This window comes from Neolamprologus multifasciatus, chromosome 8, assembly GCF_963576455.1.
Source record: "Neolamprologus multifasciatus chromosome 8, fNeoMul1.2, whole genome shotgun sequence".
NCBI classification, from domain to species: domain Eukaryota; kingdom Metazoa; phylum Chordata; class Actinopteri; order Cichliformes; family Cichlidae; genus Neolamprologus; species Neolamprologus multifasciatus.
In genome coordinates this window covers 10613028-10638244 of record NC_140446.1, presented here as the reverse complement: position 1 = coordinate 10638244, position 25217 = coordinate 10613028, and the positions used below count along the sequence as shown (strand labels likewise).

The following is a 25217-nucleotide window of genomic DNA, read 5'->3' as shown; positions in this document are numbered from 1 at the left end:
GTGATTCAGAGCTATCTCTGTATTTCCAGGCTAGGCATGAATCCATGAAGCAATATCCATTATTAAATTTGCTCAGTATACAGATCTGTCGCAGCAACAATAGCAGAAGCTAATTAAGAACAGACGTTTCTGATTGCATTCTCTGAGGAAAATACCAAATAACAAAAAAATTAACGCAAGCCAAATTGTTGTTCCCCACAGGAGCTACTGGAGAAACATTACTCAAAACAAGTGAGTGTAATTGCATATTGCCAAGATTAAACAAACAATTCTGTTGAATCTGTGCTTATCAGAGCATTTCGTCTGCTCGACACTGAGGCACAGAAATGAGCTATGAAAGCAGACTGCGGGCTGTCACCTTCAGCTCGCTCGTCAAACTCTGACAGAGGCAGATGTGCTGCTTCATCTTCACAAATAAAGACATCCTCTCGGCAAATAGGTTGGAAGACAAAGAAAAACCGAAAGGCCTCGGTGAAAATCAGACACTCAATTTTGGCAGGACAGAAATTAAAAATAGACAGTGTTAGCAGATGCACAGTAAAGATGAACCTACAGTGGCACACAGAGTGAAACCTGACGTTTGCTGGGGATTTTCTGCAAGGTGTTCAAAGCATTAACACACAAAGAGGGCATATAAATAATATACAGTAGATGGCTATCATGGATGCAAAGCTGTACGTGTCAGACCACCTCACTTTTGGAGTCTCTCGTCACAGCGCGTTATTTTGTAGCACCGTGCAAATCAAGCTTAGGCTGCTGAACTGCTCTGCTGGGGGCTTTTGAAAGAAACAGTCAGCTATTTTGAGTGCAATCCAAATGTGCAGCCCAGATTCATGCAAATAAGTTGGATTCTGTTTCCTGGACCAAACCCATTCAGACTCATTTACCAACAGATGAGGCTGAGGAGCTCAGGAGGGCACGTCACGCAACCGTCTGTGCTTTGTCTCACCACACCAATGAAATGAATATGACATTTAGGGCTGGTGAATGGAGATTCCTCATGTCTGACATGTCTAAGATTTAACTGCCTGGAGAGAGAGCAATGAGACCCACAGGGAAAGCCTAACTAATGAGTTCAAAGGTAGCTGGTAAATGAAGAGACACAACCCGGTCAAACACGGTCATCTGTGGCTGGGGGTTAATCCCCATTTCTACAGCCTTAAGTATGTGTGCATACAGTACACAGATCTATCCTAATGATCCACTCCCTACTTTACCATCTGCAGGACAAGAGTGAAGAACCATCTGGCGACCAAACCTAACCAGCCAGCCAGGCCTTTAAGACTGAAATAATAGGATGACTTGTGCTAATGCAACACATTAAAGTTCTGTGATGATTCATTATTTATGACTTGCATTTTCATTCAGCTTGTGATCCCTTGAAATGTATTAAATACGATTCAGTGGCGTTTCCCATGTATACCCTCCTCATACCCTTCTTAAAAACACTTATTAGCCTACCATGACGATTCCTCCTGACTGCTCCGCTGTGCACATACTCATGATGGGTGCCATACCAATAGTGGTTCCCTGGAAATACACCCCACTGAAAATGAGAACACAGTGGTTACTATATTGCTCAAATATGCAGCCATGCATGTGTTCACACTTCTGTCATTAAAGGCGCCGTTGAGGATTTCTGACCACTAGCAATATGCGGCGTTTCCTGTAACAGAAGATGATGTTTTGAAGACTGCTGCGGGTCCACCAGTGCAAATGTGCTCTGGCAGCTGCATTTCAAAAACATATATTAAGGCTTTCATACAAGGGCAGGAAGCATTTCATTTGCTTCTAATTGGTCGCGAATGCCAAATAAGCTGAAGCTTTATTCAAAATCGGGAGCATACGGCCAAGTTAGCAGCTGTGTGAAATTATACATCACGTTAGATAAATGCCCACACATCTCAGCTTACAGTTTTAAGTCTTTTACTGACAGACCAACAACTACTGTAACACTGCTACTGTTAATGTCTTTCCACTGACTAAAAATGATATATTCGTTAAAAAATTCCACCTCATGTTTCTGTTAACATTTGTTTTACTGGCAGCTGTAACAGAGCCATTGTTCTCTGAATGTTTTCTTTTTTAGCCGTGGTTGTTTTGTTAACATTCATCTACCAAATGAGAGGGGTAACAACTGTGTAAAGACCCAAACACCCATCATGTCTCCTTGACAGCGTCTGTGTGGCTAGCATCTACCCACATACCGTAGGATGGGTCGTTCTGTAACTGGAGGACAATGTAGGCTATAAATAATGGTTAAAAATGACCTCTTACTTTATAATTTTGTGTTGTGTATTTAAAAAATCAAATATGTTGTGCGCCACGGGTTTTGCAGATGTTTTAAAAGGTGGGAGTTCAATTTTTTGTAGTCATGTGTTTATTTTAGAAACTCTACACCACCCAGCAAATTGGGTAGCTCCAAAGAATAACCATCAGCTGCACTACTAAGCATCATATTTTGTTTAGTTGGGAATAAAGCAAACCTTTCATACAAAGGATTTATCCTAAACACAGGCATTGCATCTCTATGCTACAGTACCTGATTAGCTGGGCGTTGTCATGTGGCTTTTGAGGCAACAGCTTGACCTTTCTCCAGTCCAGGAACTCGTGCAAGGTAGTAAATGGGTCCTGGGTTATGGGACACTTGTCCACATCACTCCACACCTCCAGCCCCACGAGAGCCACACGGATATTCAGAGCCCTGTAGAACTAACAGGTTGGAGTCGGCAGCAGGGAGAGGGATGCCATTATAGATGTGTTTAACATTTTTGCCACTGTCTTTACTGCAAATTACCTATTAACCACAAATGCTATAGAAAAAGTCACTTAAAACCAAAAGTGGCTCTGTATAAGTCCTTAAATATTTATCAGCGTATGGCTCTCCATATGAATAAATCAGCTTTTTGCTTCTGTTGTGTTTAACAGCCACCCACGGCACAATCTATTAAACTGGCTGCATCACAAAATTTCCCAGCCAAGTTATGAAATTGATCATCCATTCATAATCCAATCAACCTCTGCCCGCAGGTCGGTCAATTCTCACCAGGCTTAATGTGACCTCTAATAAATCACAATCCACCACTGCATTCCCTCTTTGGATTCAATTGTTACCTTGTCCACGTAATTAGCAATCTCAGCCAGCCGCTGCTTGACTTTGTCCATGTCCTTGCCTTGCTTCTGAAACTGAACAATACAAGTAGAGAGAATGAAGCAAAGAGCTGCCCTCTTGAATGCTTATTACCCTCAAAGATAGTATTTTGGACATATCGCATTATAGCGTAATACTGTATCAGTTGTAGAAATGTCTTCATAGGGTGCGCTCTAGCCCCCATTCTTGCCACTGCTGCTGTAGCTGTTATCATCAAAAGGCTCCTCGGTAAAGGTTATGCTGAAAAGATAACCTCAACTGCTTTGTATTATATTCAGAATTTATTCAGGCTCTAAAGCATGTGACTTTGACCCATGTGTCTCAAACTAGTGAGAAACTGTTTCTTCTTTTAGCTTTCTTAAAAGGTCTAAGAGCCCACATAAGGAACGGTCTCATTTGTCAGTCAAGTGGTCAGTGATGTATGCAGCGGGATGTAGATGGAGCTGGGGAGCGAATTGGGGGAGCGAGTGGACGCATCAGAGCTGACACAAAGGCAGTGTTGGCGCCTTCTTATCTGTGTCTCAAGAGGAAGGAAGCTAGCTTGGGATCTGGGCTTTGAGCCTCTTCACATTGGAAGTCAGCAGGAAGATGAAGAGGATGATGAGACCGTTTGACCTCTGCTTACCTCTCGGTTGTCAGCCACGATGATTAGCTCCACATACTTGGTTGTAGTCTGGGCATGGCGTTTATGCTGCAAGAGATAAATGAAAGGGAGTGGACAGGCAACAGTTGGATGGAAAGCAGAAAAGGATGAAAGATGGAGGAAAAGGAGATATGAATCCAAGAAAAGCAAATGACAGAGGAGGTGGAGGGTGCAAATAACAAAACAATAAACCAGGGGATGAGAAGAAAGGAGTAGGGAGGAGAGGGTAGAGAGAGAAGGATGTTAGTAAGGAGCACTTTACTGCAGCTTTCTGGAAAGGGCAGCCTAAATCCAGCAGGTGGCCACTCGAGATGGCTTTTCACCTGAACTGCACTCTACACAAAAGGCAGCAGAAATGAAAATCAGCAAAAAACAATCAGCTACGCTTCACATCTGACCCAGTAAGAGCCACTAAGGTCACACAAATCTGATAACACTCCAAACGAATTGCTATTGTTTGTTTAGTGCAGTGCTGCATGGTCTGTTGGCACACAATATAAAAAAATGAATAGATTTTCTTTATAAAACATAAAAAGATTTTGATTTGCTAAATAGATATAAAATACAAATTTTAGACAAATTTATGGGGATTTTACCAGCTTTTGTTTTTTCTCCCCCAGATGGTTATTATAAAGAATGCAGGTTTAACCCTCTGGGGTCCATGGTATAATTGGCCGTTTTTGACTACTTTTGATTTTACCTTTATATTTCACTTTTAAAAACTGTTTATCTTGCCTTGTTTGGTATCATTATTTTCAGCACAACCTCAAATATCTTAAATTTGAGTTCTTTTTTTCATTTTGACATACTATATTAGCACAATTGATCTAAATTCAGACAAAAAATTTAAAATCTGAGTAGAAAAAAGGTATATTTTTACTGTAAAAACCACAAACATGTCTAATGAATCATTTTCATAACTTGAAATGCAAATAGAAATTGCACATTTCTAAAACTTATGCACAAGTTTTGCAAACAACAAAGTTATCTGGTACTATTTACCTAAAGATACAGCCAAGGCCTCAGGAGGTTTTTATATAACCATTTAAAACTATTTACAGAAGAGTTTCTGTCCATTATAAGACAGAGGAGAATACCACAGGCAACAGGAGGTGTATCAGTCCCGTTTTCCACGCGCCGGCGCGTCCGTCGACCCCAAAGGGTTAAGGCACTGGGCATGGAAGCTACACCCATCGTTTATATACAGTATAATGAATATTCAGCTCTTTTTTGTGTGGTCAGAGATTGTGAGTGTTCAACCTGTTTTGAATAGACAGGAAAACGGTGTGAAACTAAAATGAAAATTTTTGAAATAATATCAGTTACAGCAGCGAGTATACTTATGACACAGCATCAAGTCTTGGGCCACCCCTGATTTCTTTGTGTTTTGGTAGGAAAATGAGAAAAAAAAGTACAGCGACTTATTGAAACGTTTATAAATGTATATGGAAATACAAAATATAAGGAAAAAAAGCTTAAAAATCAATATTTAGTTTATTCAACAGATGCTGGATCAACGTTTTCTGACAGGTCTTTGTGGATTTCTGAGAGCAGTAAATACTGCTGTCGATTGTTGTTTAGGTCTTCCACTCCACTCTGCCCAATTTTCTTAATGTTTTTAAGGACAGACTGCACACCATGCCCAGATATGCCAAGTTTTTGGCTAATAGCTCCTTGGGAATCACCTCATTAATACAAAATGCTACTTTATGTCTGTGAACCTGTATTCCTTTGGCATTTTTCATAGATTGAGCTAAAGAAAAATAATACAAATTGTGTGTTTTGTGACAGGCTGCTAGTAACAAAATGCCTTAAGAAATGATCTCTGTTATGTCTAGACACAACATTGGAGTCATCCCTTAAATTAGGTGCAGTTTTTAATGCTTGAATAAGCATGTCCTGGCTGAGGATTCTTAAAGGTAAAATTGTTATTGCTAAAATTGTTAGGCTGACATTTTAATACTAAACAGGAGTGTCCAGTCCTATTTAAGTTATTTACCATTACCATTACTGCTGATTAGCAGTAAATTGAAAAACATTGAATGGGATGTCGTTAGTGTTTGGGCATAAACTGGTTCATTAAAATTTTGATCTAATGGTATTTATGAAATGAAACTCATAAAATCATCATTGTGAGGATGATGCAACTTCTATAAATCCAATTCTAAAAGAATTCACAGCCTGTGGTCACAAAGTACATACTGATCACATGCTTTGGCATCAACTACTTGATGCAACACGCGGCGCTACAGTCTGTTTCACCTGCATATAGGTACACACATGCACACAATCTTGTTCTTTCCACTCACACACTTGCAGATCCTGCGAGCTAAAGGTTCTGACTTCACACCATGGCCCTCTTTCAACCTGAGCCTCTTTATCCTTGCTGGCCTGGCAGCTTGGATCCTCTCTGCTCTTATCTGCCTCCTCCATAGATAAGCCAGGATGGGCAAGTGTGCTCTAAATACACCCTATGGTGATTAAGTCTCTAGGAGGCCACTGGGGAGGAAAAATACACACAAATACTGTTCTTTCAACTCAGTGAAGAGCAATGTTGTTCTGGAGGAGAATCCAGTCAGTTAGAGTCATAGGTCTAAATGTACAATAGATACTTTCTAGCATCTTTATCAAAATAAAACTGAAACTGCTATGGGAACAGGAAAACACTGCTAATTTAAAGTGGAACACAAACCTGTTATCCTATTTATAACATGTATCTTATCTAACATCTATCTGGAAAATCTGCATGACACACCCTTCATTGATGAAACTTCCACTGGTGTGCATAAAAAACTCAACCTAGATAATCAACCTAGGAAAGGGAGTGAAAGAAGGATGCATCTACAGGGCAGCAGATGCTGATGTGTTATACACCCTCAACCTACCAAAGGAGGTGATGTGATGTCTGTAATTAGTTTAGGCTAGCATGTATAAGCTCATAGTTCTTTAATATGAATTAAAGCACACTTCAGACATGACTCGTCCATGTGCTATGATCTGTTTCAAGCATGAAAGACAAGACACTCAAATCATGGTCATTACGGATAGTCACGTTTTCAACATGGGTCCTTGTTAGAATTCATGTTGCAGACGTGCTGTTCCTCTCAGCAAGCCATCATATCTCTCTACCCTTTTCAGCCTCATCTGATGTTCATCATCCAGGGGCACTCTTGTCAACACACCTTTTAATCTTTAGACCCTCAAGCAGACTACTTTGCAGTTTATCAAAGCTACAGTGCACACCTCTGTGCCCCCGTGTAACATGCTGAGATGAACCTGCATGCCTTCTGCTAAGTACAGCAAATAAGGCTTCGTGCTTTTTGATGTACTTCTTCTCTCTTTGCTACACTAAACTCTGTTTATTACCATACTCTTTGCTATATTAACAAGACTGCTTGCTAAGCTCTTTCGCCATTAGTTAGACATTGATGTCTAAAACATTGTCTCCTCTGTTTTCACATTTTTAACTTGACAATGTGGTCGCGACATTAGACATCCTGATGAATAAACTGCATCTTAGTGGAGATGATTTGCATTCTAATTCTGACATCTCTTAGCATATAATGAGTGTTAGGGACATAGTGCTTTAAATGAGAACATTTTGATCCAATAAAACAAATAAAGGTTCATTTTTCACACGGGTATAAGCCATCTGAACTTCTAAATTGCGTTGTTGTCAGGGTTTGTTCACTTGTGCTAAATCTTTGTAGCTCTCTTAAGTTTTAAGACAATGCTTGCCACTAAAGCCAGCGCTATAATCATTTGCAGCTATCAAGCCCTACATAAAACATCAGAAAATCCCTAATACTGGAGAAATAAATAAATATAACAATGTGAAAACACAGGATGTTTTAGCCAGTATACCCATATGTTTGGTCTGCGTCCCACACTGATCTCAATGAAATGGTTGCAAAAATAAAAATCAGTTTTAACTAAAGCCCTGGAAAGTCCCTCACATTTTTTCTGCATTATGATTTTAGTATGTTTGCTTAGCCTCCAACTGGAACATCTGTTTCATCTTATGCACCACCTATATCCGAGTCCTTCCCTGTACTAATCTGCTTAATCAGCCATGTTTGTCCACTCCTGCTTTACCTCAGCCCAAAGATAAAGATGACTGGAGTTTATGTTTTTCACTTATCAGTGCTCATCATCTGTAAAGATTATGCTTTCTGAGGTTAGAAACTCCCCAGGGCTGTGCCCCTTGTGATTTATCTCTATGCTCAGTGTTGTAGCAGGGGGCAGAGTGGGATGGGGTTTCTTAAAAGCAATCTCTTTAATTCTGGATGGTCCTCCTGGAGGCCGTAAGCACAACCCAGCAGTTTCATCTCACATTAAGAGCAAATGCTATTGCTAAACAGCAAATGTACTTTTTTCACAGGCTTTTTTTTTTAAAAAAACTGCTCTCCTAACACATTCCAGAGCATCTGTCAGAACAAGTATCGGCTTCAAAAATATATATCCTGTCATTGTTCAATTCTGCATTTTATATTCTCTGAAGTCCAGAAAATCAAACTGAAATATTTCTCTCTAGCTAGTTGATGCAGCTGGTCATCTTTACATCTTTTTCAGAGCCTCGCGTGAATATAATATCATCCTTAATGCATAAAGAAAAAACAAAAAAACAAAAGAAAGTGTTAATTTCTTACTGGGGACTGTAATGTTCTCTTAAGTCTATGAAACAGAGAGAGTTTTGCCTGTGGTAGCTGCTCTGTGAAGACATATTTAATAGCTAACTACTAATTTTAGCATACTGTCATAACCATCAGTCCCATAAAGAGGCTGCACAAAAGAACTTGAGAGACATTTTTTTTAACGGGGTTAATATATCATAGAGTGCTGTGAAAAAAAATCACCCCTTATTTCTTTATATTTTGCTTCCAAGGAGCCAGACTTCTTGAATTGTTTAAAGTAGTCTTTAGCAACCGTTCTTCAGGCCTTATCAAAGGTCTTTTATCTCATCTAAACATTTTGCTGAACCTGACCATGTTCAGAAAAACGTACTTAACACTGACCTATGAATCATTCAAGCCTAAAAAGGCTTGAACGGACTCAACGGATGAACCAGTGTTGTGTTTACACATAGCAGACAACTTAGCAAAGAGGCCGTTTTAAGTTTCTTTCCATTTATTTGGTTGAATCTACAAAAAAATGCCAAAGATAACACAATTATCTTTGATTTACTTTTGGACCAATAAGGTGGTTCCCCAAAAGCTATTACCTAAAAACTTATATCTTGGCATGATGTTCATTGTGTCCTCAAAAGAATTTCGGGAAACTGAACCAGTGGATGGCAAATGAAGCAGTTTCCTACAGCAGATGAACCGCATCCAAAAGTCATGTCATTAGGAAGGGAGAAGAAATCCAAAAAAAGACCTGATACAAGACCTAAGAAATGCATCTGGTCGTTTAATGAATCCACATACTGTTCACCAAAGCTTCATCTGAAAGGATCTCAGCATGAACAGTTGCTGTAAAGAAGCCATTCTAATGGAAGGAAAACTGAGAGAAAAGTCTGAGGTAGCCAAATTACACATTAAAATCTGTGGTACTATGGAGTGATGAATCTTTATCGGGAAGTTAGAAATATTTTGGTTCAAATTGTCTTCAATATTGTAGAGCGGGTTAGGAAAAGGTACAACAATGAGTGTCTAGAAACAAGTTTAAAACATGGCGGAGGCTCTGTCATAGTTTGTGACTGCATTTCAGCCAGTGGTGCTGGAGATTGGTGGAAAATTGGTGGAATTATGAATGCAAAAAAGTACCATCAGATTTTGATCCACCATATAATACCATCTGGAAAGCACCTGATTTGCAGCATGACAATGATCCCAAACACACTTCCAATGCAGTAAAAGCATACCTAGATAGATAGATAGCACACACAATGGAAAAATACTGGTTATTGACTGGCCTCCCCAGAGCCTGAACTGCATAATATTTGAAGCAGGGTGGGATCATCTTGACAGAAAGCGGAACAAAAGGAAGCCGACATCCAAAAATGAGGTTCGACTATCCTTCAAGAACTCTGGAGAGCTTAGACTAAACATTGCAAGAAAGCTTACCTAAGGGAGTTCAGGCTATGATGAAGAAGAATGGTGGTCATACTAAATACTGACTAGAAAGCTCACTAGAACTGTACAAACTCTGGTTTTGCCTTATATACTGTATTTACATGTGTTCCTATAAATCCCATTTTCCCCAAAAAACATAAACAAATTGATAGTGGCTCAAGACTTTTGTACATTACTAGATAATTTATCAATTATAGTGGACCAGGTATAAATAGTTAGTCCTATTAAAGATACGTCTTTAGTTTTCACTGAAGTTAAATGTTTGAAGTGCAAAGAAGGCTGAAAGCTAAAACTTTTTCTCTGCTCTGCCTGATTTTACGATCGGACTTATTTGGAAAGAAAAAAAAAGACAGGTTGAAAGGCCCGGGATCTAAAGTTCAAACCATGACCCCAGTCTGTATGGGGTGTACCTTTGTTGAATGAAAATAAAATCACATACTACATACTGAGAGTTTACTAGCTGTAGAAAAAATAATCCTTACCCTTGTGCTAAAAGCCTTGAATGGGCTGCCGTCTGTGTGCGCAGATGAATAGGTCGTGTTGAAATCATGGCCACAGGTGCCAGGAGCAAAATTGAGGTGTTCAGCTGTGTAAATCCAGTGAGTCCCATCAGAGCGATCAGCACATGGTTCCAGTACATAGGATCTTTCGCCAAGAGATATAAAACCCCTGCAGAACGAGGAAGAGGCTATCAGAGGTGCAAATATCGACAATGCAATAAAAAAAATAATCAAACGCGATGACCAAGATGACATGTCATTAGCGATGAGTGTACCCATTGTGCATAAACTGTAAGATTCTGTAAACCTTGCACAATGTTCACAATCACACAAACTTGTACTGAACCAACTCCAAGCCTGACTGCTGCAAACACAAATGGGGAGCTATTTGTCTCCGTGAGCAGGTCAAGAATTGTGTAGCTTCCTGTCAAAACTGTTCTGGTGATCTGTTATTATTATGCAGACAGGTTTCAGAATAACTGAAATAAATGAATAAATATCAAGACTGAGGTCAGCAGAATGAGCTTCACAATCAGGCATATCCCTCTGCAGAGGGTGTCGACATCTGGCTGCTTCATGAAAACATTCCTGATTGTGTCCAGTGATATTGCTGCAATCATTACTCCTCACTGACATTTGCAGTGCACTTCGACAACACTGAAATCCTCCACTTGCTTTAACCTCTTAAGCCCCAAGCCTAACTGATCTCCTGCCTTTTGCCCCCGTATCAGGGGGCGTTGGGGCTTAAGACGTTAAAAACCTTAATGAATGTCAGGTTTAAAGATTTGCAACAGTACTACATACATGGGGTTTTACCTTGGTTTGCATGGTTTGCAGAAAATTCAGTATTTACTAACACAAATTAAGCAGCCGGAGAGGTTTTAAACAAACCAAAAAATTAGCCATCATCTAAACCATTAAAACTTGGAGTAAAGCCATTAATGCATCATAACTATTGGTTGTAACTGTCCTCTTTGCACAGACAAAAACTTGTGCACAGCCCAAATTTTACCTGGAAGCTGATGTGTGTAGCTAAACTGGGAGCTTGTTTAAAACTTGGCCAATGTTATTAAGAGTTTTCGCCCAAAATGTACCACTCCAGCTTCAACAGTTTAGTTGAGGGGGTTAGAGGTGTGGTGTGCTCAGAATATAGCTATCCACCCCAACTGAATTTAGTAGTGGTTTATTTCTAATGACAGACATTAATAACATGTTCCGATATGTCATTTTGGGCATAATAGGAAAAAGATGAATTAATTATTTTACTCTATACACAAAATGTAATAGTGCATCTTTTTAAATAAGACAATACTCAAAGAACTGTCAATTACATCATGCTTGCTTTACCATTGTTCTTCCTTCAAAACTTCAAATTTGTCAGTATACAAGTTGTCGGGTTGGTGCTACTTGTTGCAGGAGAAGCTGGATCTTTGGAGGGTTAGAGGTCAATAAGTGACAAATGCGGCCCCACCCCCCACAACACTGAATTGGATGAGTGGGAGAACATGGATGACGTCTTATTTTTGTGTATTGGACATTTTAAATATTTCTTTCTTTCCTACCATGTTATCTACTGTCATCCAGATATAAAATATGCTGATGTTTCCATTTAATAATATAATCCAGAGCATTAAACATAATATTTACATATTTGCTTTTAAGCAAAGCAGAATGCTTGGAAGCTAAGGCGGGATTAATTTAAACATTATAATATAGTAATGCTATCCAAATACTGTATGCTAAAACATCAACCGATATTACCTTATTATTATGAGGTTATTACAATTTTATAACTATGGGAAGATTCAAACTCACAGACATTACCTTCTTATTTCTAGCAGCTTATCAAATTGTTACCAAGCTATTACGCTAAACTACGCTGTTTGTTACCCTACTATTACCACTTTATTACTCAGATGTAATAGAAAACTGCTACTGAGGGATTTTTGGCAATGTGGAGAACAAAAAACAAAAAAACAAAAACAAATCAAAGCAATCAAACATTATATTATGCATATTTGCATATTTGCATATTGCGTTTTATGCATATTTTAAGTGACTTTAAATCTACACCGTTCTAGCGACACCTGGCACTACAGTATAAACTTTTCTAGGTGCCAAAGCAGAGAGATCAGGGTTAGCTTGTTGAATGTATCACTAAGCTTTTACACCAGTGGTGTCATGTCAAAAAATGGGAAACAAACTAGCGCCTGGCACACTTACTTAATCCCAGCGCAAGTGCTGAGGCTCACATCCGAATTGTCATGACCCTCCACCTTACCATGGTAGTAGCAGTTTGCCTGAGGGAGAACAAAACAAACAAAACAATAGGATTTTAAACTCAACAACGAAGGAATAGAGCAGCAGCATGTGAAACAAAACAGGAGTCGGGTTTTAAGCAGAGTTCACCCCAATCAGCCCCAGGTGTTACACTGTAACTGTGAAATACAAGTAAATTAACTATAAGGGAATAGTATTTTGCCAGCTTAGCAAAAGCCATTCCTGCTCATCACCACAGGCTAATGATGGTTGAAATCTGAGTTCCACATTTCCCAGCACAAGCTTTGCTTTTTGCCGTATTCCCAGGTACCCACTTTCACGGACCACCTGTCAAGCTGCAGCAGGGAGTAAAGAAAGTGAATTAAGCCTGTGTTTATTGAACAAGGCCTAGAGGGTGTGGAGGAAGTGTCTGGTTTAGAGTGAAAACAGGCCTTCTGCTACAGCTAGACAGCCTCGCTCAGGTGAGGTCCTTCTGCCACCCTGTTCTGGAAAACAAGGAAATGTGAGTTTTCCACCCCACTTTGACTGACTCTAAATATAGAGTTCAGGCAGTAAATTTGGATGTCTGGCCTTCTTCGAGGTGGCTACTCTCTATAGGCAGCTGAATTTGCATGCCAAGTGTCTCAGTGGGTTTCTGGCATTAAAGGCAATCCTTGCTTAATACTGAATCACAGCACTTTTAGCAGTAATTCTGTTATGATAATCCAATTAATATCACACTTCTCCGAATAGCTAGAGGAAAAGGGCTTACCAAATAGCATCTTTCAGTCTTACCATCACCTTAATTTTGGTTGACATGTGTAAAATGCACTCAATCCCTTTAACTACATTCATGAATATTTCATATGCAACTAACTTTTTAAGAGGGGTTAGAAGCAGTGACAAAATCACCATGAATTATTAGGTTTAAGCATTGTTGTTCACTGGGCTTATAAACACTGAGTTGCAAGGAAGCATCTCATGAATATTAATCTTGTTCAATGTCTATTGGGTGGAGGTAATTTCTTTTCTGACATGTTATATGCCAGTTGACGAGTTGTTCTGCTGCCTCCAAAGTATTAAAAAGACAATAAAGATGTGAAACACTATGTGGATAACTCTCAATCTTTGAATTCAGGTGTTTTCAGTCCCCACGGCCACAGGTGTGTAAAATCAAGCACCTAGCTAGCATGCTTTTGGAAACACTTGCGAAAGAACGGGTCATTCTTCACAAGTATGGCACTCTACTAGGATGCCACTGGTGCAGCAAGTCGGCTCAGGAGATTTCTTTTGTTTCTAGATATTTCACAAGACAAAAACTGTCCACTGGGAGCTTCATGGCATTGGTTTCCATGGCAGAGCAGCTCCTGTAGGCGTAAAGCGTAGGTGGTTTAGTACTTTTGTGCGGCGTATTTCACAAGAGAAGTGGACCAAAACCTTGAAAACTTTTATGCGGACACTTTCTGATGGTGGACTGGACAGAAAAGAGAGCAATCCATTATAGTCGGGCAAAAAGGTGCAGGGACAGGAAAGCACATTACATGAAATATGAAATTATAGTTTAGCAGAGAGGAGTAGGGCTGGATTTAGTACACTCAGTTAATGCTCGCACCTCATGTTTCTTTGATGAGATCATGACTATGATGCATTGATATAAAGGATATGAATAGACTTTTTGTTCCTAAGGTTTCTGCAGGAAGACAGGAAAGTGCTTATGCATTCATATTTGAAATACAGAGGATTAATAACCAGAATCCAGATTATTGTGGGTGGAAATCCTGGGTGTGAACATTACATTGTTTATTATAACCACAATCTTATTATTCTGTTACTGCTTTAATAACCATGGAAATCATTCATATTCCCAGTAGATGGCTTTTGTTACATGCTATGTATTTATTGGATTGTACGTGGACTTAGATTTAGTGAGAAAGGGAGACTGTGTAAAACAGATAATGGGAATGATGGTGGGAGAGCTGACTCATACTCAAGTCACTCCCAGCAGTACCTTGCCTTTGACACAGAACTGAACCCACAAGATCCCTTGCCCAGATCACTATATCAGTCTCCTCCCTGCCGGCAGGACAAATAAATTAACTACAGATCAGTCTCGAATGATCTGGTTGTTTCCAGTAAAAAGATCCTCCCATGAAGAACTGGCTGTGGTCATGAGCAAGGAATGAGAGAAGGGACGGAGGTCAGAAGTGTCCGCACTTTTAATCAACTACTGCAGACTCCACAAAAGTCTCCACAAAAGAAATGCAAACATGAGGCAAAATGCCACATTCCTGCGTCTGGCTTCATCCATTCTCCCAAATTTTTATTTGTATATCGGCTGTAGTCACACAAAACTTGTAACATAGACATTTATTCTTTATTTTCTTTGTGTCATTTTTTATTGTTATGATCATTGTTACTCTTTCTGTCCACAGAAACATTATGCAGCTTTTATAATTAATGGATAGCTATGGAAAATGGGAAGCTATTTATCCACCCACAGCTGCGGACTCTGTATCTCACACTCCACTACAACTCCTTCATTGTCTTTGTGCTCTGGAATGGCAGCAATTCTGATGAGCTGGCCAAGCCCTGCCAGGGATGACCCAACTCTGGTCTCGAGTGGAAAATCATTTCGCTGTGTGGGTTGGACGTTACCGAATATAATAATCTCATCTTTTTGTGCATTTCAGCTATAAGTCTGCTAGGCCTTTTACACACAGACCTCATAGACCGCTTATTGTTATCGAAATGAAAATGCAACATTAAATTGCTTTCCAAACTGCTGATAATGAAATCCCTGAAATCAAGCAAGCTGGTGGCAGTTTTATTTCATAGGGATTGAAACTGCTCCTCGTGGTTCAGCAGCATCAAACTCATTCGTTACTCTGTGCTATAATAGCCTTTCTTTTTCTGAACCTCAAACAAAAAAAAAACCTTTTCAAAAGATGAATATTTTCTTTACATCCATTTGTAATATTTTAGAGTATTTATGGATCCATAGAAAATTTGAGAGACCGGCAGCATTTAAAAGCAGAACAAATGTTGCTGGAGAAAACCTATTTGAGCTTAATGAATATGAACAATATTTATTACAGCACTGAAGCCAAGAACAAAGAAGGTACTTCAATTCTATGAGGTTTCATTTGTGCCAAGAATATGTTCCCAATCATGCCTTATGTGTCGGGTATGAAGAAACATTTATTTTCTGTTTTTAATACTGACTGGCCACTTTATTAGGCGCACTTGTTCAACTGCTCATTAATGCAAATGTCTAATCATCCAGCCACAATGGAGGAGCTCATTGCACTTAGGTATCTAGACATGGTCAAGACAATCTGCAGCATAACATGTTGAACTGTGAAGCAGATGAGCTACAGCAGTACTGGGTACCATGCATGTCTGCTAAGAACAAGAAACTGAGGCTACAATTTTACAAAACACCGGACAAAAGGAGACTGGAAAAAGATTGTCTTGTCTGACAAGCCTCAATTTCTGCCGCAACATTCAGAATTTGGTGTAAACAACATGAAAGCATGGACCCAACCTTCCTGATATCAACAATTCGGGCCGATGATGGTGTGTAATAGTGTGGGGGATATTTTCTTGGAACGCTTTGGGATCCTTTGTTGACCATAACCATTGTTGCTGACCATGACTACAGTGTACCTAACTTCTGATAACACACCATGTCACAAAGCTCCATCTCGAAAATCATTCCTTGAATATGAAAATGAGTTGCTTGCATTCAAGTGACCTCCATGAACATAGATCATAATTCAATTGAGCACCTTTGGGATGTGGTGGAACAGCAGACTTGTATCACGGCCAACAAATCTGCAGCAACTCTGTGATCCTATCATGTCAATATGGACCAAAATCTCTGAGGAATGTTTCCAGCATCTTATTGACTCTGCAGATTAAGAATTAAGCAGACAAAAGGAGGCCCAAGGCGGTACTAGCAAGGTGTATGTGATAAAGTGGCTGGTGAGTGTTTACCTCAGTTGTAGCAAAGCTGTTTGACAGATTGTCCGGCCATATGCTCATGCAAGAAAACATTTGTCTGTGTCAGCGCAGACAAATTCATGCTTTGCTCTGCTGTTTCGCATGTAGTCCTGAATGTTATTTGTTGTGCTGTTTTTCACATCACATGCACGTTCAAATAATACAATCAAACCACACATAGTCAACGCAGCCAAGTGAGAGGAAGTAAAGCTGCATTGACAAAGAAAAACGTTCTGTCTGGTGATCACTAGACACACTGTGTATCTAACGGTCAAAAGATTTTAGTCACAGCTGAAGTAAAGTTTAAATTTGAACTGGCAGACAGTGTGTTCCTCATACGGGACATCATGCAACCAACCAGAAGCTTTGCTTTTCTATATGTAATCCCTTTATGTCTAAATTGATTTCTTCATGGTTAACATTTACAAGTGATTTGTTATACTTTAGAGATATATTTTAAATAGAATTCTATCTTAATTTTCAAAGTGGGAACCTCATGAATGCTTGATAAGTGCTTAATATTTCATGGTCACCAATTCAATCTTTCTTAGAGTCCTTCATAACAAACAATTCTTTAGGATTTGTTTTGATCCAATCCATTAAAAAAAGAAAAATCTGAGCTGTTGCCTAAAACAGAGTGCATTTTCTGACCTCTATCTGCCTTCTCATTTCATCAAATATGAATCTGTCGGCTGAAAATGGCCCCACTCACCTGGATTGTCCTCTATGTGCGCACGACTGCACAATTCCAGGTGGTTTTAAAAGCAGTTCTAACTGCTATATCAGAGTTTCCTTTACTTTCTCACGGACCCCTACTATTAGCACAGCGAAGCAGAGTCTATCCAGAGGAAGAGTTTCACAAAAGGTCAACATTCATATGAGCTGCTGGGCAGGTAACATAGAAGAAAATGTAACAATGTTCGAAATTCAATCACTTTGTTTTGTCACACACAAACCCAGAAAATAAAAAGAAACATACCGTGAAGTTGTGAACGCCTGTGACAGCGCTGCCATCTTCCAGGTAATGGGTTTCTGTATAGTTACTTGCAAAGAGCCCCCTAGAAAGGATAAACAAAGACAACAAACATTCAGCACTGACCCTTGGGGGCTTCATCCAAAAAATAAAAAATAAAAAAATCAATCACAATGTCTTAAGCCATTCAACCACAGCCAGACCGGCATGGAAGATAAACAGTCTGATTTAAAACTTTAAACTGCTTTAGGATAGCATAAATTGATTCGAGCAGAAGGCATGAAGGGGAAAAAAACACATTCAAAAGAGGCCGAAGTGACGTTTTCTATTAATTCACTTTCCCAACACCATGAAGACGCATTCAATATCAATCAATAACTCATTCCATGTGAAACAAATGGAACAATAATTAGTTTACACATTGCAGACAACAGCAAGTCATGAGTTGATTTTTTTTTTCTTTTTTTAATGACTGGGAATAGATAACACTGTGCTTTAAATGAAGGAACCATATAGGTATAACCACACTTAATAAAAAAATAATAAATAGTATAAGTCAGCACTGAGAATAAAAATACAGATTCAATAAAATGAAGAGGTGTATCGAGATACTTGTAAAACTCAGTCTACCATCGCTGTTCATTTATTTTTAACCTATAAATAAAAACCAAAAATAACCTATGACCCAACAGTCATGCTAGTTTAATGCTTCAGTGTAAGTGAGTCCTGCATGTTTTGCTATTATCAAGACATTTTGCCTTTTGGAGGATTTTTATCATAAAAGAAAAGCTGTTACCAACCCACTTAATATTTTATAAGGATTGTGTATTTGACACAAAGACGGGTAGAAAATACAGGATGGAATTTGATTGTTCACTGGAAACAGAGAAGAAATTGCAATAGTGTGGAAATGAGGAACCTGCCACCTTCTTTCCTCTAATTTTGACAAAGCACCTACTTACAGTATCTCTGTCAACAATAAGGCTACATGGCTGGTAGCAAACTCAGTTTACATTTCATTTATGTTTTTCAGTCAAGTTATAGCTCCTGGCAGAATCACATAGACATCACACATGAGTTGGTGAAGTCATATTTTTAAGCCTAACTTGGGAATTTTGCTCCTAATCACCATTAGGACAGCCAATAAGCAATTAGCATATCACTAGTTATAATGATACGCTTGTTATAATTTCAAATATGCGTATCATATTTTATCATATAAGACTTAAATCTGGTGATTGGGACCATAAACTATTTATTGAGATTATAGATTAAGTGAGAATTTCTTGTAGACTTCTACGCAGTTTGACTTCTTTTTAAAAGCCAGAGCCCCCTACTGGATAACAGAAAGGATGCACATTTAAGGCACTTTCACATTGGTCATCTTTAGGTCTATGGTTATTTTTTTAGCATTAATGGCTCTGTGGTATAGTGATTAACATGTTTCTTTGCACACCTAAGATGTCAGATTTTGTGGAGACATTAATGGCTATGTTTTGTCAAATCTATACATTTTTAAAAACACACTAAAATGCAGCATTTTGATTTTAGATGCTTTGTGCTGTTCCTAGTAGCTACTAGTAGAATCAAAGCTTAAGTCCAACTTCTCTTGAAACAAAACCCCCCAATCCTAAAGAGCCTTCTGTGGCCTTTATGAGCCAACAGGGTGAGATTATGGCATGAGTACACCAGATAACCTCTGGGTCGTGCTCTCCTCTTACCGCAAGACAAAGAAAATACCATCACAGCCTTATTATGATGTTGGCTGCCTTTCTCACCCCACCTAGAGAGGTTCCTGAGCACTAGGCTTTTCTCTGGTGGAGGAAAGGATACTCAGCTGGGGTGCTGTGGATCACATGCAGAAAGAAATCAATGAGCCAAAAAAACTGTGTGCACCCCCTCCTGTGTTGATGAGAACATATCTGTATTTGTGCTCAGTATTTGTGCAAACAAACATGAGAGTGTGCATGTACTGTACATACAGTGAGCACATGTGCTGTATTACTCTCCAGGACATTAGCAGATGGTTGGCTGGTGCTAATCCACAGCAGAGGAACAAACCTCAGCAGGCAGCTGGATCCTCTTACTGACCTCACCACTGACAACCCAGCTGGGAGTTTCAGCTGTAACAACCCGAGTAGGGGGGTTATTTTGTTTGGGAGCTGTCAGCATGAGACACAATGCTTCCCCACCCTCCAGTCCTCTACAGAGCCAATGAACTGGTAATAATCACTAGATCAAAGCGAGGCCAAAGAGGAGAGAGAGCCAAATAAAATGATGTGTTTCTACAGTCTTAATTAGGTCTATGCACTCAGTTGAACGCACGAGTTCAACATCTGCCCACAACAGACAATATGATGTGGTGAATGCGCGTATGCATTTGCCTCGCCGCTTGAGTGTTGGCATGAAAAAACATGTTGCAGACCTCCATGTGTCATCCATATGTTACGGTCTTGTGGCTTTCGATGAATAAGCGCAAGGGAATTAGTGCCTTCCTAACACAGGAGAATCAAAGGAGAAATCCTTTAAGGGTTCACTCACTGCAGAGTGTAAGTAACAGAAAAGTTAGGACCTAAACATACCAGACTGCTTAACAAAGAGAATAGTCATTCACTTTTGAAGTACTGTAGCCCTTGATTTATACTCATTTGACTCTCTCAGAGTTCGGAGCATCCTTGACCGCAACAGTGAGGATCATTTTTAAAACAGAAGCTGCTCACAATTCCATTTAAACAAAGAGGGAATCCAATTAATATCTCCAAATAAAGACAAGCAAGTTTCAGCTCACATTGGTTTCATGCAACAATACATCAACAACAAAAAAAGAAAAGAAAAGAAAAGAAAAGAAAAGAAAAGAAAAGAAAAGAAAAGAAAAGAAAAGAAAAGAAAAGAAAAGAAAAGAAAAGAAAAGAAAAGAAAAGAAAAGAAAAGAAAAGAAAAGAAATATACAGTGTGGTCTGAGATTGGTTACAGATAAATTACTGGACAGGATCTGCTTTTCATTAGTGTCCAAACTATAATATCAGCTGACAGCTATTATTGGCCCATATTTGCAAATAAAGAAAGACTTTAATGTTCAAGCTGGTGAAATCTTTTTACAAAGAACATTTAAACATTTAAACACAGCTTTTTATACACACACACACACACACACACACATATATATATATTTTCATTTATTTATTTATTTTCTTTTTTTCAATTGCATTTTATTTATACAGCGCCAAATCTCAACAACACTCGCCTCAAGGTACTTTATATTGTAAGGTAGACACTATAATAATACATACAAAGAAAAACCCAACAATCATATGACCCCCTGTAAGCAAGCATTTTGGCAACAGTGTGAAGGGAAAACTCCCTTTAAACAGGAAGAAACCTCCGGCAGAACCAGGCTCAGGGAGGGGCAACCATCTGCCGCGACCAGTTGGGAGTAGATGCAACAGTAAATGTGAGATTAATAGGCTGAAATGCCAGAGAATCCGAGAATGAAGGTGGATTTTGAGCCTAGGCTTAAAAGCAGAGAAACTGATTCCACAAAGATGGAGCAGTGACTGCAAAGGCTCTGTCGCCTTTTTGTCTGAAGGGTGCCCTTGGGACATGTAAGAGATGTGGGTCTGACAGACCTAAGAGATGAATGTAAATGAATAAGACTGATGATATAAACTGGGGCCTATCCATTATGAGCATGAAAAACAATCAGTAATATCTTAAACTGAATTCTAAAATGGACAGGAAGACAATATAGCTATGCCACAACTATGATGTCCTCATATGCTTTTGCAGTCTTGCTGCAGAATGCTTTTGAAGAAGTTGCAGCAAATGAGAAACATGGGGAAACCTAGTTGCTTTTTCCAGACCATGAAAAACAGAAAAGATTTCTGTTTTGTTATGTTTCTTAAACTGGTAGTAGCTATTTTTGACAACAGAACAAATCTGTTTATTAATGCAAAGCTCATCATGAAAATAACACCCAGAGCATGAGATGAAATGATCTAAATTGCTTAGTAACCTAACCTTTAATGTCTGCAAGACTGCCTAGTAGAAGCTATAGGAAATATGGCAAGATAATTGTTACAAATGATCAACATTGAAATGAAAGAAGATGTTATAGATCATAATATTAAGTGGAAGCAGATACAAGCTACAGTGCACACGCAGATTTCAGTCAGTCTGAGTTTAGCATCTTGGATAATTACAAATTGACTCCAAGAATCCTAATCAAACTGCTGATCTTAGTGATGTTTTTAAGCTTTGACTTTTAGTTGGAAGACCTATATGGAGATATGGAAATGTTTTCTTCTTAATAAAAAAAAGTAGTAGTTATAATAACTTAGATTTGTATGCCAGGTTAAAGGAGATCGAACAGGTACTGACGGGCCAGGGAATTGAGGGATTTCTAAGTGAGAAGAAGGATGTGTGACTTGACCAGGAGCCAGCATGGGGATGATATGTTGCCAGATCTCTCTGCATATTAGATTCTACTTTCGGCTGCTCTCTTTAAGGTTGTCATAGCATCCTCTTCCTTTGTCTGCAACCAATAGTAGCACAGTTTCCACTGGCGACCTGTTGGCCAACAGCACCGAAGGCAGTCATTGTTAACCTGAGCCCAACCGATCTGGTAGAGAAATCTCATATTCTTATGATCAGAATATGAGATTAGCTACATCTCATATCTGTCCATCTATCTATCATCTGTCCATTTATCGAGATTAGCTACGATATTAATTTAGCTACAATTTTACTCCACATGTCGTTCCTGATGAAACCCTCTTCATCTACTTGGACTTTGGACTTGTACTAGTAGCACACTGGCTCAACATGAAAAATGTCACCTGATATATCAACAGCAGAATTTTCTTACTCCCTAAAATAAGTTGGAAAAATCTAGTATTGGTTGTCATGAAGAACACGGATGAAATATTACTGCAATATCAGTGGAGTAATTTATTAAAATGGTGCTAGCAGCAGGAATATAAAGCATACATGATGCAGTGGAGCAAAGTGAAGTGGGAAAATTCTGTTTTAAAATGGGTGTAACTTCAGAAGATATCAGCGTAATATGCCTAAGTGCTAAAACTAGGACTGTGAATTTTTGTCCCTCATTACTGACACAGAAAGTGTAAGGTGGGGATTTTTAATCAAAAACTGGACAAATACAAGAAACGCATAAACACTGTATGAACATAAGAAGGTTTTGTAGTAAAGAGACTAGAACATAATAAAGTACTAAAAGTAGAAGAGCACATAAGAAAGATCTTTAATGGGTTTTACAACGATGAGTCTTCAAAGTGCAAAAAGCCTTCCGCTGCATGTCACCCAGCTGACAATACTTATGGGTGCATCTAATTCATGCCAAGCAATGAACCACCACCCAACTGCATTAAGTGTCTGAGCCACTCGCCCCGCGTGGCAGCAGCAGCAGCTCACTGTTTATCAATCAGCGCAAAGTTAATGAGGCATAGGCAAATGGAGAGAGAGGAGGGTCACGCCCTCCCATTTAAAATGCATTACCCAGAGGACGGGCTTCCAGCAGGGCTCTGCCTGAGTGACAGGGAGTCAGCAATGAGGGAGAGGCGCTATGAGTTAACAAGTTTTCATGTTCTGGCTATTAAAGCTACAGAATCAGTCTGAAAATGCAGGCAGCCTGAGAACCAGACAACCACAAAGGCTCAGCGACTTCAAAATGGGACACAGTGCGAGGCAAAATATCACAGACTTTGTGCTACTGCGGCATCGACTTGTTTTCAAAACACTCAAACCAGAGATGTGTTTGTTAACTTCTCTGCATCTGTTCGACAGGTACACATAATTACAGCTGTCATGTTTTTACCTTGTCATGCTGCATCCATATAACTTTCTGAAAGAAAATGCATTAGGTGTGGATAGAGTTTGATTTGCTTGTCAGTAGTTTTGACACTGCAGACAGAAAGACAATGAAGTCGCTTCACACTAATCCTGAATGCCAGCAACTAAATGTCACTCCTGTTCTTTCTGCATTAAATTATTATTATTTTTTTCGATGTTGTATCTCTGTTCAGCGTTGTCAGCCTCTTCTGTCAGGATATACACAAATTCTTATATAAAGGGAATTTTTAAATAGAGGACTAACCTTTCAAACACATTCCTGGTTGGAAATGTAACTGAGAAAACACGAGGCTTGCTGACCAACAGTGATGTACCAATAAATTCCGCATTTTTGTTGCATGCGGTCTTCTTCATCAGGGTTTCTTCAGCTCGCATGCCAGGTGTCTAAAATGGGGAGGTATGTGAGGTACATTAATTGAAACAGACTTGATGAATCGGTGCCAGAGCCTAATCAATCAACAGGAAGAGGGAGTCTCATTTGTGGGTGAAAGCTGACCTCAAAAGAAAGGTCCTAAATGTCAAACATTCTGCTTAGAAGTCATGCTGGAGAAAACATTTCGGAGCTTTTATATGCTAATGAAGCACCATTTTTTTTTTATTGATTATGACACAGAACTGTAGACTTGTACTGAAAACTTGTGATGTGATTATGGCAACAACTAAATGTCAAAGCATACAGGCAAATCGAGAGCTGAGCTCAAGTCACGCACAGGCTGTTAAAAAACAAATACAGCAAAATACTGCGGAGAGAAGACTTCAAACTGTTTGGAGACTTTTGATAAAATCTTGGAGAAACAACAAAAGTTGAGAGTGAGAATTGTTCTTGTGAGAAAGGAAGGTTTTCCTGGAAAACCGTTTTTTTAGATGGATTAAGAAATATGGGAAAAGTTTGCTCAAGTTGTGCGGATCATAGCGTTCCCTTTGGCAAAATACAAAACGGTCTCTTTTTCAGTCAGGGATGACAAACGCTCTTTCTCTTCTCCATTTAGTTAAAGCAGCCAGAGTAGAGTAGAATAACTTCCCTTTTTGTGTTACATGAATTCAATACTCTCAACTGACTTGAGAACACTACAACGTTGGCAAAACAAGCTGAATTTCCCAGTCACAGTCTCCGATATGTCTCATTAAACTCATTAAACTCAGACAACCTAATAAGAGACTTCTGGAGAAATCAAATCCTGGAATTTACTATGATAGATGAGAAGTGAGGTTTTAGGCCTCAGAAGGGCAAGTTGTTCTGAAGCTCTTGGAAACCAAAGTCTCTAACGGAAAGTTATTTAGAACAGATGTAAAGATAAACATTTAGAGCAAATGAAATTGCCATCAAAGAGAAACATTTCTCGTAAAACTTAATCTGGGACCTCCAATTAGTACATTACATTTCAACTGAAAGACTTGTGAGGGATTGTGGGAGTTATAATGTCCCACTGCTTTTATGTGGCAAATGGCAAGAACCCAGTTTCACTTGGAAAAAGTCAAGGGAAAGTGGGATTGTGTGCATGAAAAACTACAGTGCAACTCCCTCAACACCACCAAAAAAAACCCTTGTCTCAGTGTTAGATTTTCTTTTTCCATGAACAAGGGAAGAGGGCCAGTCTTTCTGGCTGTGATGTGTCTGACATCAGGCGGTGTTGCAGTCTGGTGCCAAGTAGAGCAGAGAAGCATGAATTCCCCCTACTTGCCCTGTACTCAATACAACCTTCATGAAGCATGTCATGAAGAGAACCACTTGAGCATGCCAGCCAAT

At 39.2% G+C, this 25217-nt stretch overlaps 1 protein-coding gene across 2 annotated transcripts in view; it reads right to left on the bottom strand.

Moving 5' to 3' along the window:
- Window positions 1-25217, bottom strand: part of adam12a (ADAM metallopeptidase domain 12a) — a 79134-nt gene that overhangs the window by 19672 nt on the left and 34245 nt on the right. For both annotated transcript variants that reach the window (XM_085169969.1, XM_085169970.1), the window contains exons 4-10: window positions 17609-17687; window positions 12592-12668; window positions 10351-10537; window positions 3777-3842; window positions 3115-3186; window positions 2543-2712; window positions 1462-1546 (exon numbers count right to left, since the gene is read on the bottom strand). In XM_085169969.1, coding sequence (XP_085026095.1) covers window positions 1462-1546; window positions 2543-2712; window positions 3115-3186; window positions 3777-3842; window positions 10351-10537; window positions 12592-12668; window positions 17609-17687 — 736 coding nt within the window. The remainder of the gene's footprint in view (window positions 1-1461; window positions 1547-2542; window positions 2713-3114; window positions 3187-3776; window positions 3843-10350; window positions 10538-12591; window positions 12669-17608; window positions 17688-25217) is intronic.